Source organism: Merops nubicus, unplaced genomic scaffold, assembly GCF_000691845.1.
Source record: "Merops nubicus isolate BGI_N331 unplaced genomic scaffold, ASM69184v1 scaffold1360, whole genome shotgun sequence".
Taxonomy (NCBI): domain Eukaryota; kingdom Metazoa; phylum Chordata; class Aves; order Coraciiformes; family Meropidae; genus Merops; species Merops nubicus.
In genome coordinates, this window is record NW_008581958.1 from 134,837 (window position 1) to 150,713 (window position 15,877).

Here is a 15,877-nt window from a genome sequence, read left to right on the forward strand (position 1 = left end):
TACCCCTTCTTCCTAGGACTAGCATGTTGTGGTAGCTTTTTATAACACTAAATGAGGGCAGATCCTGCTTAATATTTTATATATTTTAAAATGGCACTTTCCTTCTTCATTAAAACAGCCTCTTACCAGCATTTCTGAGATAACAAGTTAGAACAAAATGGCTCTTTGTGAATGCTGTTAGAGAGATGCTGTGTAGGTCTAATTTCTAAAAGGTAATACATTAAAAAATTATAATAATCTTTCTACCTGTGAAAAATTAATCAGGTTATATAATGACCTTAACACAATTTCCCTTGGTGACCTTTATCGAGGAAATAAGAAATTCTTTCTTAGATACTAAATTGAAGCACAACAAGTACAGTTTCTCCAGACTCTCCTGTTGGCCTTCAGCACAAGAACTAAGGAGAAACTAAAGCGTTGCCTCAGCAAGTAGCAGCTGAACCACGGCAGTGCTGAACACTGGGGTTTTACCACATTTTCTCACAAAAAAAGTGACCTCATGCCAAGTTGTGGCTGGGAACAACGGATTATATCTCGCAGAACATCACTGACCAGGAGATCCCCAGGAACTTTTGGTCTGTTGGATGGTGCACGTCACACAACGCAAACAACCTGTGAGAGGTCATCTCCAAACCCCAGGGAATACTTCTACAAGACATACAGCTGCAAGGTGCCAAGCTCTTAGACCACTTCCCTCCAAAACAGAAACCTGCCTCATTTATATGCCTCAATAGACAACAGATGTCTATGTGCAGCCAGAGAGACTATGCACACATGTACCACCAATCTCACTGCTGAGGAGAACAAATGATGGATTTCACCAGTGAGCTGTTAACCATCAGTCTCCACAACAGTGCTGTGAAACACAACTTTGTGGTCAATATGAAGGCTTATATTCTCCTTTAATTCTTGAAACAAAACTTAACCTCCCCTCCAGTGTAACTCAACATTTGATTCTCACCTAAAGCCATCCTTTCCTATAAGCATCCTGTCCCCATCTTCCCAAACATCTCTCCAAGCCCCTCTGACTTGACTTCTGCTGCACTTGCAGGGCTGCCAGGAACAGCTCCCCTGGGAAAAGGCACTTGCAAAGTTTCTGGGAACTATTGCAGTGAGATAAGCCCTGTACCTGTACTTTGCCAGGTACCATGTCCACAGTTTTCTGGGAGCAGAGAACAAAGTCTAAAAAGGCTAATTTTTATATAATCACAAACTGGTTTGGATGGGAAGGAACCTTTAAAGGCCATCTAGTCAAATCCCCTTGCAGGGACATCGGCACCTCGAGCAGGTTGCACAGAGCCCTGTCCAACCTCACCTGGAATGTTTCCAAGATTTTACCTTCGTTGCCTTAAAAAGGTGATGATGTTTTCTATCATTTAAGCATTTCAGCAAAGCTTTGAGGTTGAAGAGAAAGATTTTTAACAGTCTGACACAGGATCTTATGCTTGGTCTTTCATGAGCTGCAGAAGAGCCACTATACAGACAGCACTGCTTCCCCAGACAGACTTCTGAATACAGTGCAAGCAACTTACCCATTCCAAGCCAGGTCAGCCTGTCCAGAGCTGGAGTTTCAGTGGGACCTCCTGAAAGCCAAGCAGGGGTTAAAACCTACAGGCTTGACCAAAGCACAGTAACTCCAAGGGTCTGCACATTGGAGATGTGGTGGATTTTCAGCTTGAGGAGCTCTATGTGGCTCCCCCAGCTCTGGGTGGAAGCTGCTGCTCCACGCCAGGTTGAGAGGACACAAGCCTCCTCAGACTAGAACTACTTAGGATTTCCAAGTAGCTCTCTATGCACCATGACTGGGAGCTTGTATCCCCTTGCAAATTCCACCACAGGCTCCCCACGCCTGCTCACCCCATGCTGGCTGCTTAGACTGAGCAAAACAGCAGCAGTTCCCAAGTGCCACAGCCACCCACGTGTTTCTGTGGCATCCACATGGGGACAGCAGACAACCCTTGGAATGCTGCAACTCTTTCTGGGCATCATGGCAGCATCACCGATGGCCGCTGCTTAACAACATGCAAACAGTTTGCAAGGTTGCTGTTGCTCGTGGAAGGAACAAAATAATTTTATCATGTATTGGTAAAAAGCAACAATTGGTGCCAAAAAGATAAACTGTGTCCAGGCTGGTGCCACCCTGACAGCTTCAGTGTTGTTACGCTACGAGTGAATAACCCGATTCTGCTCCTGTTGTTGCTCCGCTATCGATCCAGGTCTGTGCTACAGCTCTATCATTTCATCATCTGGGCTTAGTGCTCCTAGTCCAAACAGTGAAATTACTGAAACTCCCTTCTTCCAATAACAAAGAAAAAAGGTAATGTTCCTCAGCACTCATCTAATGGGCTTTAGAAAGCCAGCTGCCTGCAAAATTCACTTGATAAACTACCCCATTCTTGGGGTTTATCAAACCTTGTGGTTTATCAATACTTTGTAATAAATGCAAGCCTTTCTCAGACTATAAACAACAAGATAGTCGATGGCAACTTAAAGTTACCACTCCTGCATGCAGCAAGCGCATGCAATGTAGGAGAAAGCTGCTGCTCTCCCTCTTTCTGGCTAGCTGTGTGTCTCTGCACAGCCACAAACCAGGGCTTTAGGAGAAAGCATTCAGATGAAGCACCCTCACATCTGCACCACAATTATAGATCTTACAAGGTAAGAAGCATTTATCACCATCTATCAGCTTTAAAATACACTTAATTGTAAAGTTTTGAGCTACAGCAAATATTTGCTAGAAGCAAAGATTTAAAAAGAAGAGGCTGTCTTCCAACAACTGAGATTGTCACGCAGAAGCCAGCATGAGAAACCAGAACCACCATGGCTGAGAACCATGAGAGCCTTTTTAACATAGTCAGCTGTATCCCCTCAGGAGTGTGTGACACTTTCCAGAAAGCACTTTCCTGGTTGTGGCCCAAAACACTCCATTCCCACTATGTGCTTTTCACACTGTGAGACTGAAATTTGTGTCAGAGATTGGCGCTTTTCCCCCATTCTTAAAAATTCAGGAGTTTGGTTATATCTTTTCTGTTTTGCCAGCTGTGCAAGTTTTCCAGCTATATAACCAGGTTCCTAAAGAATTCAACCTGGGGAGGGGGGATGCAGAGCGATTGCACTGTCACATCCCTCTGCCTTGAGAAGGCACCAAGACAGACCCATCTCGACCACACTGTCCTTTCCCCCACACCAACTCAGGCAAATCCTGGGGACAAGGACTACCTCCCATTAATGCATAAATATTTTAAGCTTCCTAACAACTCCTTAAGACATCTGCAGGGCTTTCTTTACAGTCTCACTCATAATAATATACACTTAAACAAGGAGAAAAAAACAAAGTTAGTACTTTTCTCCTGACATTCCTTCCTCTGCCTCGCAGTGGGCATCATGCTGCCCTTACAGACATGCAGTTGATCATTTGAATCTTGCTTAGACTGAAAATGTAGCAGACACTGCACTAAGCTCCCAAACTACCAGTGCCTTTGCTTGGAGGAGTATACAAATTAAACCAGCATCGGGAGCAATGATTATCACCTTGATAGGTCAGCCAGTGAGTAGTTCTGCCACCCAGGGGAAAAAGCTCATGCCTCACATCAGCGTTACAAATTTCCATGGTTAAAGAGCTGTAAATTATAACCCCAGACCCCTGTAAGGATTGGTGCATTATTCTACTTACTGTATTCACCAAAGCCATGCTAATACTTCACTTCCCAAAGGAAAAATAGAAGTGACCTTGTTTTACTGTATCACTCTGTACTGTCATCGCTCCTGCTTCTGGTACCCACTGCCTGCTGAGAGTTTAAAATCTCTATTAAATTACAGTATGGCATCCCTAGAAAATAATATCTGAATTCTCTACTGATTTACAGTCTTACATCCACAGACAATATAACACGAAAAAAGCACCCCCCACAAACCTTCTGCTCCTGTGAAAGATTTCACTCTGCCAACAGCATTCAAGATTCTGAAGGTCACAGCAAGTTTAGCCAAAACCAAGCTAGATTTTAAGACAAACCCCACCCATTGCTGAACGAAAGCAAAAATTTCTTATCATCTTTGCATTTTGGGGGAAGTTCTGAGTGCTTGGACTGCACAAAGGAGATGGTACTGACCAGTTTTGCCTCTGATAAGCATGCACAGCACTACTGACCACCATCAGCATTGGGCCTGACAATCCCTTCACCAGGCTACAGCTGGTAGAGTTTCAAGTCTCTAGAAAGAGAAAAAAAATTTTTATCCCCCTCAGAAAATTTAGAGTCGCTGGGAGACAATGTTTCTCTAAAAAGCATATGACCTTAGTGAAGTATTCAGCGAGAGCAGAAGTGTCACGTCTTGCAATAAAAGTGATGTAGTGAAATAATAACAGTACTGTAAATGGGATTAAAATATACCATTTTACTAGTTATTCCAAAGAATAGATTTTTTTTGTTTCCTTTTCTTCTTCATTCTTAGCTATATGTTCAGACTCTAAACTCCAAAGAGCTATTTTTTGTTAGGTATGAAGTGCAAATATGCCGAGGTAAAAGAGTTAGGCCAAAGAAACACCCAATCTGCTTTTTTGTTTTGTTTTGTTTTGTTTTGTTTTGTTTTTTGTTTTGTTTGTTTTTTGTTTTGTTTTGTTTTGTTTTTGTTTTTGTTTTTCCTTTGCATGGTAGGTGACATCGCATTTCTCATGCCTAAAAACAAGCACCATCTCTCAAAATATTTGGTTGGAAACCTCAGCTTTAAAGGAGGTATCTGTCCTCCATAAAAAAAATGTCACATTTACATTGGCATAACACGTGGACAGCTTCTGAAGACAAACATTCGGAGAAGCCTCATGGAGGAGAAAAAGTGCAACCACAGCAGCAGAATCCATTTGCTGCCAGGGCAGAGCCACCTGCCACCATCACCCAGATCTTGTGTTGAGACTTCAACTACAAGAATGACAATGCCAGTTGTTTCCATACCAATGGCACTTATTCATCCAGTGACTCATCCTTGTTTTCCAAGAGGTATCTAGTGTTCTCACAACTAGTCTGTTCTCATCCTGAAAAAAAAGCTTGCTTAATACAACAGGACACTTTTCTCACATGAATATGCATCATCTTTTTTTCTTTCCTCTATCAAATTGGAGAAAAATGCTTTGCTCTGCACCATTAATGTATCGGTGACTATCAAGAGTGGCATTTCTTGGCTCCTTCTTCAAGCTGTAACACGACATACACCCTCCTTTGAGGTACAAACAGAAATTATCAGCAGGTCCCCAAAATTATGTGGCATATTTCACAAGCAACACTTACTTAAAGTTTCTGAAACAATTCTGTGTGTGAGTTCTGACACCTTTTGCCCTTCACAGATCTGTTTATACATATTAGCCTCATAAAATATTCACTTCTCATCCTCTTCACTGTGATCCATTTGTCTTTTCAGCAGGTTTATGTTCAACATTGTTGGAGTGGAATGGTGATTGTACCATTTAGCCCACCAGCTAGCTGGACTTGAAAATGTATCCATCCCCTTCCTATTAATTACTCTTGAATGCCTATTTCTATCACACGGGCTCGTGTATCCTCCTGGTTTATTTCGGTAGAATATAGCCATCAGATGACAATTATTGATGAAGCATAAAAACTGGAGCTAAAGACCGTATAAAGAAGAAAACAGAACTGATGTGGGAAGAGATGAAAAGATGAAAAATTGACTAGAGAGGAAAAATGGAATGAGCTAATTTACAAAATAAAATGAACAAACCATGTCCAGGTAATTCTGAATAAGATTAATTGCTCCACATTTCCTTCCTTTTTGCAATTTTTATCTTATTTAATCTTCTGTTCCACCTCCCTCTGTAATGGTGCTCTTAAAAACTCTGACTCCACTCTTAACCTAAATTTGCTAGCTGGGCAGTGAACTAGATCCTCTGTTTGCATAAACTGATAGATCGCTATCGACTTTGGGATTGTTACTTGAATTTAAGCCAGCCGAGGATTTGCTCCGTTGACTTTCATGGATTTATTTTTAATTTATTACTCTGAGTTCAGAATCAAGAGCTCTGGATATAAATCTTGAACATAAATAAGACAATTTCCAAATCTAAACAGTATAGCCACAAGTACCATACAGAAAAACAAGCTAGGCATGTATAGAACTGTCTGAAAAGTTAACCAAATGCTGCTGTGCATTTATTAGTAGTTTACTGTTTAATAAACAATAAATCAAGATCCAAAAAACCTAATTAATTTAAATGAAGTATTGTTTAGTGCAATGGGAGCCTTTCAAAATAGTTCATTGGGGAGGACAATTAATTGGTACAAATGTGAGTGCAAATTTTGTTTTTAGACTTTAAAGCGTGTCATTTGTAGTATACAACATGTGCACAATACAAATTTCATACATTTTCCTCAGTGACAATAAAAAGCGCAGTTTATTATAAACTGAAGTAAAAATTAAAAAAAAAAAAAAAAAAAAAAAATAATCACAGTTTTGTCATTGGTATGTGAAGGTTGTTCCAAGGGCCCATCCAGAGCTCCTCCTCATCTGACTGTGTGTGTTCACTGTGCGACTCCAAGGGCTCTTTGACATCCGCACGATCGACAACCGATTCGTGCTCTTCTGTGCTTTTCATTCTGGAGCCCCCCGCCTTCGTTACTATATTGTCAGCCCCTATAGTCGAGGAAGCAAAGGAGACACTGCAAGGTCCTGTGTTCATTTTATCACTAGAAGATGGTCCCTTTGACAACGTGTTCAGTGGGACGCTCTCCTCATGTGTCACTGCAAGCTTGTCCAGTTTCTTGAACTGTTTCCCCAGCCTGACTGGAGACGTGACTTTTAAATTGTTACCAAGGCAAACGCGCCGTGTTCTGACAACAGAACCGTTCTGTGCAATGTAGATGTTACCGTTGATGTTGTTTTGGATACTGGGGTTATTAAGACGGTTCCTCTGGCTGGAATCGGGAGCGCTGTCCTCTCCAGTCGAGCTGGTCTCGTACTCTGGGTCCACGATCAACTTGATCCTTTTCTTTCTGGCCCACTGTGCAACAATAAAAGAAATGCCGTTAAATCTTGGAGCTATTTCTTACATTTTCCTGCCCTTTTTCTATCTGTTTGTGATCTTGCCTTTTATCTAGAAGCTCATATGAATTTTTATTAACTTGGTCTTTTGTACCCTTCCTCTTAGGTTGTACACAGATATTTCTTCACTCTTTGATTACCACTGTGTGCCCCAATCATATACACCTAATGCTTGAACACCATTCTTTGCACTAAAAAGCTGTAAGATGGATAAACTCATTTCAGTTCATGACCTCCACAATGTAAGTCAGGCAGTGTATACAAACTGTGACGTTTTTCTTCCGTTTGGAAAATAGTGACAAATTTGGTTTTGTTTTCATCTTTTGCTAAAGCTCTGCTCCCATTAAATCAAAGTGCACCTTCCATGGAGCATCCTGAGAAAGGAGATGGCACTTTCTGAAAGAAAACTTCTGTAAATCAGGATATTGGTAAGCAAATCATGTTTTGACAAAGCAATGTCTCAATCTGACTTACAAAGAAAGATGAAAATCAATTAGGTTAATAGCCTCTTTTAACAGAAACAGCAAGGCACTGAGGATGAAGCCACTGTGTGAGCGATACCTCTAAAAAACTACTCAACTAGTGGGTAAGTGCTTTGGAAGTTTCCTTCCTGAGTATTATGACATTGTGAATTCAGTGCAGAAAAAGCACTGAGCAGGTCTGCTTTAGATGCACAACACGTCAAGCAGAGAAAGATCTCGAGACCTACACAAGGGAAATTCTCAGACACAACACTGGCAGAATTGGCTGGTTAAGAGGAGAAAAGCTTGATTCAAAGTTTTGTGCCAGTTCTGATCTACTGGAATCAATGGAGATGCATTGCTCTTTTTAACAGCAAGATGGTGGAAAAATGAGGCTTGAGGCTTCATATAATTTACATATTTTTTAAAGAGTTAATGTAAACAATTTCCACATTGCTGTGACTTTGTTCTAATAGTGATTACACAAAACTCGTTCCTTATTTTAATAGATAATTGACTTTTTAAAAATAAATGCCTCCTTGCAGCTCATTGAATCAAGCTCCTATCACTCTGGAATTAATAATGAAAACACTGTTGTTTGACTAAGTCAGCAGATAGCACCACAGGTAATTCCCACTGCAATACATACACCTGCACACAAGAAAAGCCAGTTTTTAGAGAAAGGAAAATCGTGCAAAGTACAGATGAGTGGTGATTACTCTTGAGCTTCTGAGACGTTACACTTCGTATAAATTACTTAGATGCCTATTCTTTTGTTCCTGATAAGGACATACATAAGATTTTCTTCATGTGGATATATTCAGCTGGATAAAAAGACTGACTAGTTTAAATGGGACTGATGTTAAAACACTGCGTGCAGCTACGACTTTGTGCTATATATAGCTTTAAAGTATTTGCTCGCAAGATTAATGCAATACTGGCTCAAAGCTTTGCACTTATTTATGCTTCTTACAGCTTATCTGGATAAATCTAATGGTTGAGAAACAGGTCTGTGGCTTTTGAGACAAGGCAAATAAAGCACAGATAGGAGCTCCATGAGGAGGTACGTCATGCAGAGGTGATCTCTTCAAGGAAAACACAAAGGCCACCTGTTCTGTCAGTAACAGAATTCCCTCCTACATAATTGCACTCATTCTGAGCAGAGTTGTGCTAATGTGCTACAAGATTTCTCTTTTGAATCAGACATTACAGGTTACTGAATTTTAAAACGCAGGTACTGAAATATAGAGCCTAGGTGATAGTTGCCTTCAGCAATACTTGGACATTAAGCTTCTCCAACTTTTAAACAGTTTTTTTTTAAAAAAAATAAACCACTCTACTGTTAGATGGGAAGGGCAGAAGCTTGCAAACATACTCCATTTGCTTTTCTGACCCAGCTCACTTTTTACACCTACCTCTGCATAACATCACTGGTACCTGAAACCTGAATCCCATGATCCAGAAACAGTTGAATAACTCTGCTAGTAATACTCTGCAGTCTGGGCAGTGTTGCTTTGCTGCAAATTCAGTTGTCCTCCCTGTAAATATGGCTAATATTTCCAGCAGAGAACTCATATGAAGTTTAGCAGATTTTGTATGATAGGGGAACATAAGGTGAAGCCACATATGGCTTCTAAGCCTTTTCAAACTCATCATCATTCCTATTCTTCACTGAATTCCATGTTTTGCCCTTTTCCTTCCTGCAGTGTTCCATTTTGTGACCGACACAACCTGCACGAACACAAGACCCTGAACAGGTTTGTGTCATCAGGTTTGTCAAGGTATCAAATGCGAAATGCAACATTACAGTGCTCCGCAACATGCACAACGCAACGAGGATCACCTCAAAGAATCAACACAATGCTTCTTTAAATACATTATCAGTATCAGCAGAGAACAAGAAGTCCTCATTCTCCTTCCTGACATTGCTCAATGAAAATTAATCTTTCTACATTCACCACTAAGCACACCCAAGGAATTACATTGATTTGGTTTTCTGCACCAGCCACGAGGCAAATGACAGATGCTCTCCATTAACAACAGAATGTGCAGTTAGAAGAGACTGAGCTGAGAAGTGAAATCACTGAATAGAATTTGTTCTGTCCTAGCTCAAACCAGGACAAGGGTTCAAATGTTGAAGCAATAAGCTCTGACATTCTCTTTTTGGCTGTCTCTAGTCAAGTGCTTATTGCTTCAGAAAGACCACACAGAAGGCACAGCAAACAAGACCACTCCTTACTGCAAAACGTCCACCCACTGTCGCTCCTTTTCAAAAGGATGTAGAATCACCAGCAGTCTCTGACTCTGTAACAGTGGCATCCAGGGGCTCATCTGACTGAGACTGACTGTTTCCCTGGGACATCTTTTTTCTTATCTTATTTCTCTTCAGGCTGGTGCCAGAACTTTGATTCTCAGTATCAGGGGAAGTGGTGGTTTTACCAGAACTTACTGTGCTTTTTGTCCCTTTGGAAGTAACGCTGATTTCACTTTCTAGGCAAGAAGATTCATTCTTACTCATAGTTTCCTCTCTGTCACTAGCATCTGTATCAACCTCTTCTGTGCTTTCATCCACGCTACCCTCACCATTAACATCTGACTTTTCTCCCTTGTCTTCCTCAGTAGCAGCAGTTTTTGTATTGGCAGATGTTTCAGAAGCTGCCTTATTTGAGTTACCCGCCGTGTCACTGGGGCTTGCGCTGGCTTGCTCCACATCTGCTTCTTCATCTTCTTCTGACACCTCTTCTATCGTGTCTTCTATTTCAAGGCTGGCAGAGGAGGTTTTGCTCTTATAGCTGGATCCTGAAGTTTTCCTGTAGTTTGTGTCCCTGTCACTACCTGATGCATTAGAGCTAGTATTTGATTTCTGGCTGGACCGCCTCGCCCTGCCACGAGAGCTACCTCCCTTGCTGTTTATACTGGACCTTTCAGTGCTTGTTCTGCTGCTGGACTCACTAGTCCCTGATTTGCTGTATGAACTTTGTGTAGACGAGCTCTTTGACAGGCTATCATCTTCATCGCTGTCAGAGTCTTCCTCATCATCGTCTTCTTCAGAGGAGTCCTCCTCTGATTCGCTGCTAGAGCTGGATCCAGAGTCATCTTCAGAATCCTCCAAATCATGCCCAGTGTCTTCATCTGAGTCCACAGTACTTTCAGTGGCTTCATCTTGGTCCAGAGTTACTTTCAAGTAGTCTTTGTCTTCTGACTCTGAGCCAGAGCTACTGCTCTTCACGGATGACTCATCTGAAACGTATTTTCTTCTCTTCTTCTTCTTCTTCTCATAATCACTGTCCTCGTGTTCACTCTCTGCTGTGATATTTATTGAAACTCCTGATTTTGTTTCATCTTTTTCATATTCCTCCTCTCCTTCTCCTTTTGCAGGCACTGTATCTTTGCTAATAGGCTCTTGAAATTTTCTGGAGACACTAATGCGTTTTAACACATGATTTAGTTTTCTCATCGAAGGTCTGTCATCTGTTGTTTTCTGGAAGTAACTTCCCCTGATAATCATGCTTTTCCCATCATCCACTTGGCGAGCTGACATCAACTTGGCATAGCTGGAGTCTTTCCTACTGCCTTTCACTTTCTGCAGAATCATGGGGAATATCTTTGCTTTCTTCCACGGAGAACGAGCAGACTCAGATCTTCCTACTGGTCTGCGAGCACTGACTGCTACACGGCTTAAATGCATCACTGCTTTTAGTTTCCTTTTTCCCTGACCGGTCCTATATGCAGCTCCAGGACCATGCCTTAGATCCATCCCACCACCTAAAGGTCTAACTTCTATTTGAGCCCCTGCTCTCTGGCTTATACCTCTGCTTGGAAGACCTCTGCCTTGACTCATCCCCTGCAAATTATGAAAATGGAACTTGATTATGATTTGAAAGAGAGTTATTGTGAGAACTTGTATCCTAAATTAAGTCAGCAGGGACACAAACCTAACAGTTTTTTTTCCCACCATCAAACCTAACTTAACTGTTTTAGAATAGCTCTTTACCATAGTTACAGGGAAAGTTTTACTTCTGTGCCCAACTACCTCACTCTGCACCAGGGAAAATCTCTGGCTTAGAAATGTTAACTCTTCTCATCTAATTAAAACACGTGTGATGGATTAAGAGTTTAGTATTTCTGAAAAGTTTTTAATAAATTTTTTTAAAAAATATTTTAAAAAAATGAACATTTAAGTCAAATTTCATTTGGCTGCCACTAACATTTTAAAATTTCTTTACATTCAGTTGTGAACTTTATGATAAATGAGTTTAGATGATTGTAGAAAATCGCCAGTTATAAGCTGAATATTAGTAATTCCCCATTTTGTCAACACTATAATATGGAATTACCTAAGGCTATGTTTCTTTGAACTAGAAATCCACATTGAGGGAAAAAAATAGATGTGGATATTAAAAGAAACTTTGCAATTACTTTCTGATTCTAGAAAATGCTGTAGACACAGGCTTCACTGGTCATCAGAGGGGCAAACAACGATTACCTCTGGAAGAGTCACTTGTTTGGTCTATGCAGAACCCAACTTTCTAATTAATTACAAAAGATATCTGACAAGATTTAATGCTCCCTCATCTTGTTGCAGAGACAGAACCAAGACACCAGAGGCTTACTTACCTCATCTGCTGTCGACCCATGCGGGCTATAGTAGTAGCCACCATCGTTCTCCACCACGACTTCCCCATACTCATCGTACAGCCCCGAGGGAGACAGCAGCCGCCGGCGGCTCCCGGCAGTTCATACCTGGCAGAGAAACATTCTCTCTTCAGAACGTGCAGCCACATGTTCACATGTCTCTCCACACACAGCCACACACGCTTCCATCTCAAAAGGACAAGAGTTTCCTCTCTTTTCTCTCTGCTTTTGATTTTTTTTTTTTCCTTAGCCGTAACACAATCTAAAATCTCTTCCTATCTCTGGGATCAGCCAAGAATCCCTTAAGTGCAATAACCTTCATTGCAGGTACCTGATTTTTCTGGGGAACTTTCTTAAAATCAGGAAATTATAGAATCCCAGCATGGTAGAGTTTGAAAGTGACCTCTGGAGATCATCTCGTCCAACGCCGCTGCTCCAGCAGGGTCACCCACAGCAGGGTGCCCAAGATCACATCCAGGCAGGTTTGGAATTTCTCCAGAGAAGGAGACTCCACAACCTCTTTGGGCAGCCTGCTCCAGGCTCAGGCACCCTCACAGGAAAGAATTTCTTCCTCCTGTTCAGGTGGAACCTCCTGGGTTACAGTTTGTGCCCATTGCCCCTTGTCCTGTTGTTGGGCACCACTGGCTCATAGTTAGCTTAGTGTCCACCAGCACTCTCAGGTCCTTCTCCACAGAGCAGCTTTCCAGGAGGTCAGCCCCTCCTGTACTGGGGCAGGACCCTACACTTGCCCTTGTTGAACTTTATGAGGTCCCCCTCCTATGGAGAGAATGAAAGAGGAGGTTCCCTGGGATCAGCTCTGGAGGATCCCTGCAAGCCTGTAAGAACAGCAACGACCCCTGAAGTGCCTGCAGTCAATGGGCATTATCAGAACGAGGCAGGGGGGTGTTTTTCTGCCTAACTGTAAAAGGCCAGATGCTGGTTGGGAACTGTAAGCAGAAAGTATCAGTCACTGAACTCAGGCTGGTGAGCCACAAACAGGGAGAAGATAATGTAAATTAATTTCCAAGATAGCAGAAATGTGCAAATAAAAATGTGAATATAAAAGTGGCATGATAGATGGGATATACACTCTGCAAGTGCAAGAATTAGATTCCTAAAGAAGCAGGCAGTTAAAAAGCCCTTCACTTTTAAACAGATTTTGTTGTCAGCACACACCTTCATGGAAACAAAGATTAAAGTAATCCTGAGGTGAAGGAACATTTCCAGATTAGATGCTGTAATAATAAACATCACCAACCAGGACAAGCAACACTTTCATAAACTTATAGGAAAAAAGAAAACATACCCATGCTCATAACTGTAGTAATCTTGACCATAATATTCCTGCCCTGGATCAATTCCGGACTCCATACTTAACTCCTGTCAAAAGAGAAACACTGATTGAATGCAGTATACATAGTCATGACCAATGAAAAAGGCACAAAGAATGGTATTTTACAGTGCAAATAAGCAAAATAAAAAATGATAGTAATCAGGGGCACACTGACAACTGGAAAGAACCATAATGAGAAGCCAACAGGAGCCTCCCAGATGAACTCCCTGGGAGTGGCTGTTCTCAGCGAGCTAAATGCTGATGCTGCTCTGGTGTGGGACACTACCTCTGTTATCCTCTACTAAAACCTCACTCAAGTAACACTTCCCCTTCGGGGATGGGGACCCTACCACTGCCCTGGGCAGCCTGGGCCAGGCCTTGGCAACCCTTTTGAGGAAGACATTTTTCTTCATGTCCAACCTAAACCTCCTCTGGTGCAACTTGAGGCCGTTTCCTCTTGTTCTGTTGCTTGTTCCTAGGGAGAAGAGACCAAGCCCCACCTGGGTCGAATCTCCTTTCAGGGAGTTGTCAAGAGTGAGGAGGTCTTCCTGACATTTCTTCCTAGGGGTTCTTCTGCTCTCCAGTGATTTTAACGTTGTGTCAGAGCATCTCGTATTTAGTTATAAGAACTGGAGAAATGACCTCCATGCTGTTCTACAAACATATCATAGACAGCTATGTCGCACAAAAGCCTCCTTTGCTCTATCGCTTATTCTAGAAACACTATTTGGTCTAAAAGGTTTGAAACACAAAGTACTGGGTATATAATCCACAGCAGCCTTTGCACCTCACAGCAGTGTGGTAATGCTTCCATCACCTTGTCAGGTCAACTGCTTTGTTCATCTCTAGGTACAATACTCAATTATCACTTGACTGGCATCTGCAAGAACAGATTGTGGTTGGGCAGCGAGGAAGTTATTCTGTATGTTAGTCTGGGCATGAAACTAGGAAAGCTTTCATTCCCCATGATGAAGGGCATGGGAGCAACTGAAAGATGCTCTCAAGGGGAAAATACCAAGATGCAGTAAGTTTAAGGTATTTAATTAAAACATCATAAATGGGATAACAACGTCAGGACTTTCCTTTTCATCTAAAAGAGTCAGGGGGAAAAACATTACCTCAGACAGACAAGTTTTCATTAGGAAATTATGAAAAAGCTATTTTAAAAGTTATAGAATAAATACAAAATGAAAATACCTCTGGTCTGAGAAGAGAAGGTCTCAGCAACTGCTGTTGCTACAAAAGAAAATTAGAAAGGGGTTAATTAAGCAGCAACAATTAAAGTGCAGGTCATTTGCGTCTGAGTTAGGATTGGCAAGAAATCCTAAAAGCAGAGTTCCTGAGAGTCTTTTGTACAGCAGTCAGCTGGGTGCCTCCCTGCTCCATTAGATGCAGAACACTGCTCAGCACCTAACACTGTAAAATCACTTTACACTCCACTATTCCTTTTGCCTAGTATAAAAATCAAACTCCCAGTTTATGTGCTGATTCTCTAAATTATTTCACTCCAGAACTTCTGTCCGAGCCCAGTGTGTTCTATGCCAGAGACAGCGAGGAGACAACGTCAGACAAAAAGTGATCTACAACAGGCAGAAAGCAAATCTACAGAACCTGCAGTAAAGTCTGCCCTTCAGCTATTAAAAACTTCAAAGTGATTTGATTTCTTACCCAAGCTTCTACTGCAACACCATCGCTTTAATCTCTATCTGTATTTATACCCTTCTGTGGCTCTCAACCACCTTGTGACCAAAAATACACTTTAATTCACAGCAGCAATAAGACAGCGAAGGACCACCTTGCTTATCTTCTCTCCAGTTCTGTGTGATTTCTTTCTGGCCGTGGCACAGTGAGCAAAGCACACTGATGGGAGGGAAGAGATCCTGAGATACCCTCTCAGGTATGTCACAGCTAAACATGGGTTGGTTTTGGTAACCAGGTTGTTAACTACTCTGTGGCTCCAGTTTTTCCAATGCCCATCACTTGCTGTTTTGTAAATTAGGATCAGATTTAGTTGAGAAAATCACTATTGTTCTTCCCACATCCCTCCCAAAACTTGGGGGCACTATTTCAGCCAAACTTCTTGGCCAAAACCAAACCTTGTAAAGCTTGGGAAGTTCTGTATCTGAATTGAGACACAAACCAGCTCTGCAAATGGAGGAAAAATCACAGCAGAACCACAGAAAGCTTGCAGTTTGTAAAAACACTGCTGAACAAGGAGCAGTAGGCTCCAGACAGATACTTTAAGATTAGTAAAACCAACACAGCCCTCAGCAGTAGATATTGGCCTTTATGACAGAAATGTATTTTGGAGAAATTCCCAATTATTAAATGAGTTAACTGAAATTTCTGAAGGAAACTCTCAGTGAAGAGTGAATTACAATTCATTGCTGGAGGAAAAGGA

General features: G+C 41.6%; 1 protein-coding gene across 1 annotated transcript in view; it reads right to left on the reverse strand.

Annotated features, from left to right (window-relative positions):
- Positions 1-5,981: 5,981 nt before the first annotated feature.
- Positions 5,982-15,877, reverse strand: part of LOC103768880 (protocadherin-15-like) — a gene marked incomplete at its 5' end in the record, with an annotated part of 190,564 nt that continues 180,668 nt past the window's right edge. The window contains 7 exon segments of the mRNA XM_008936046.1: positions 5,982-7,006; positions 9,491-9,504; positions 9,912-11,352; positions 12,126-12,251; positions 12,733-12,735; positions 13,446-13,523; positions 14,674-14,712. Of these exon segments, the coding sequence (XP_008934294.1) occupies positions 6,452-7,006; positions 9,491-9,504; positions 9,912-11,352; positions 12,126-12,251; positions 12,733-12,735; positions 13,446-13,523; positions 14,674-14,712 (2,256 nt within the window).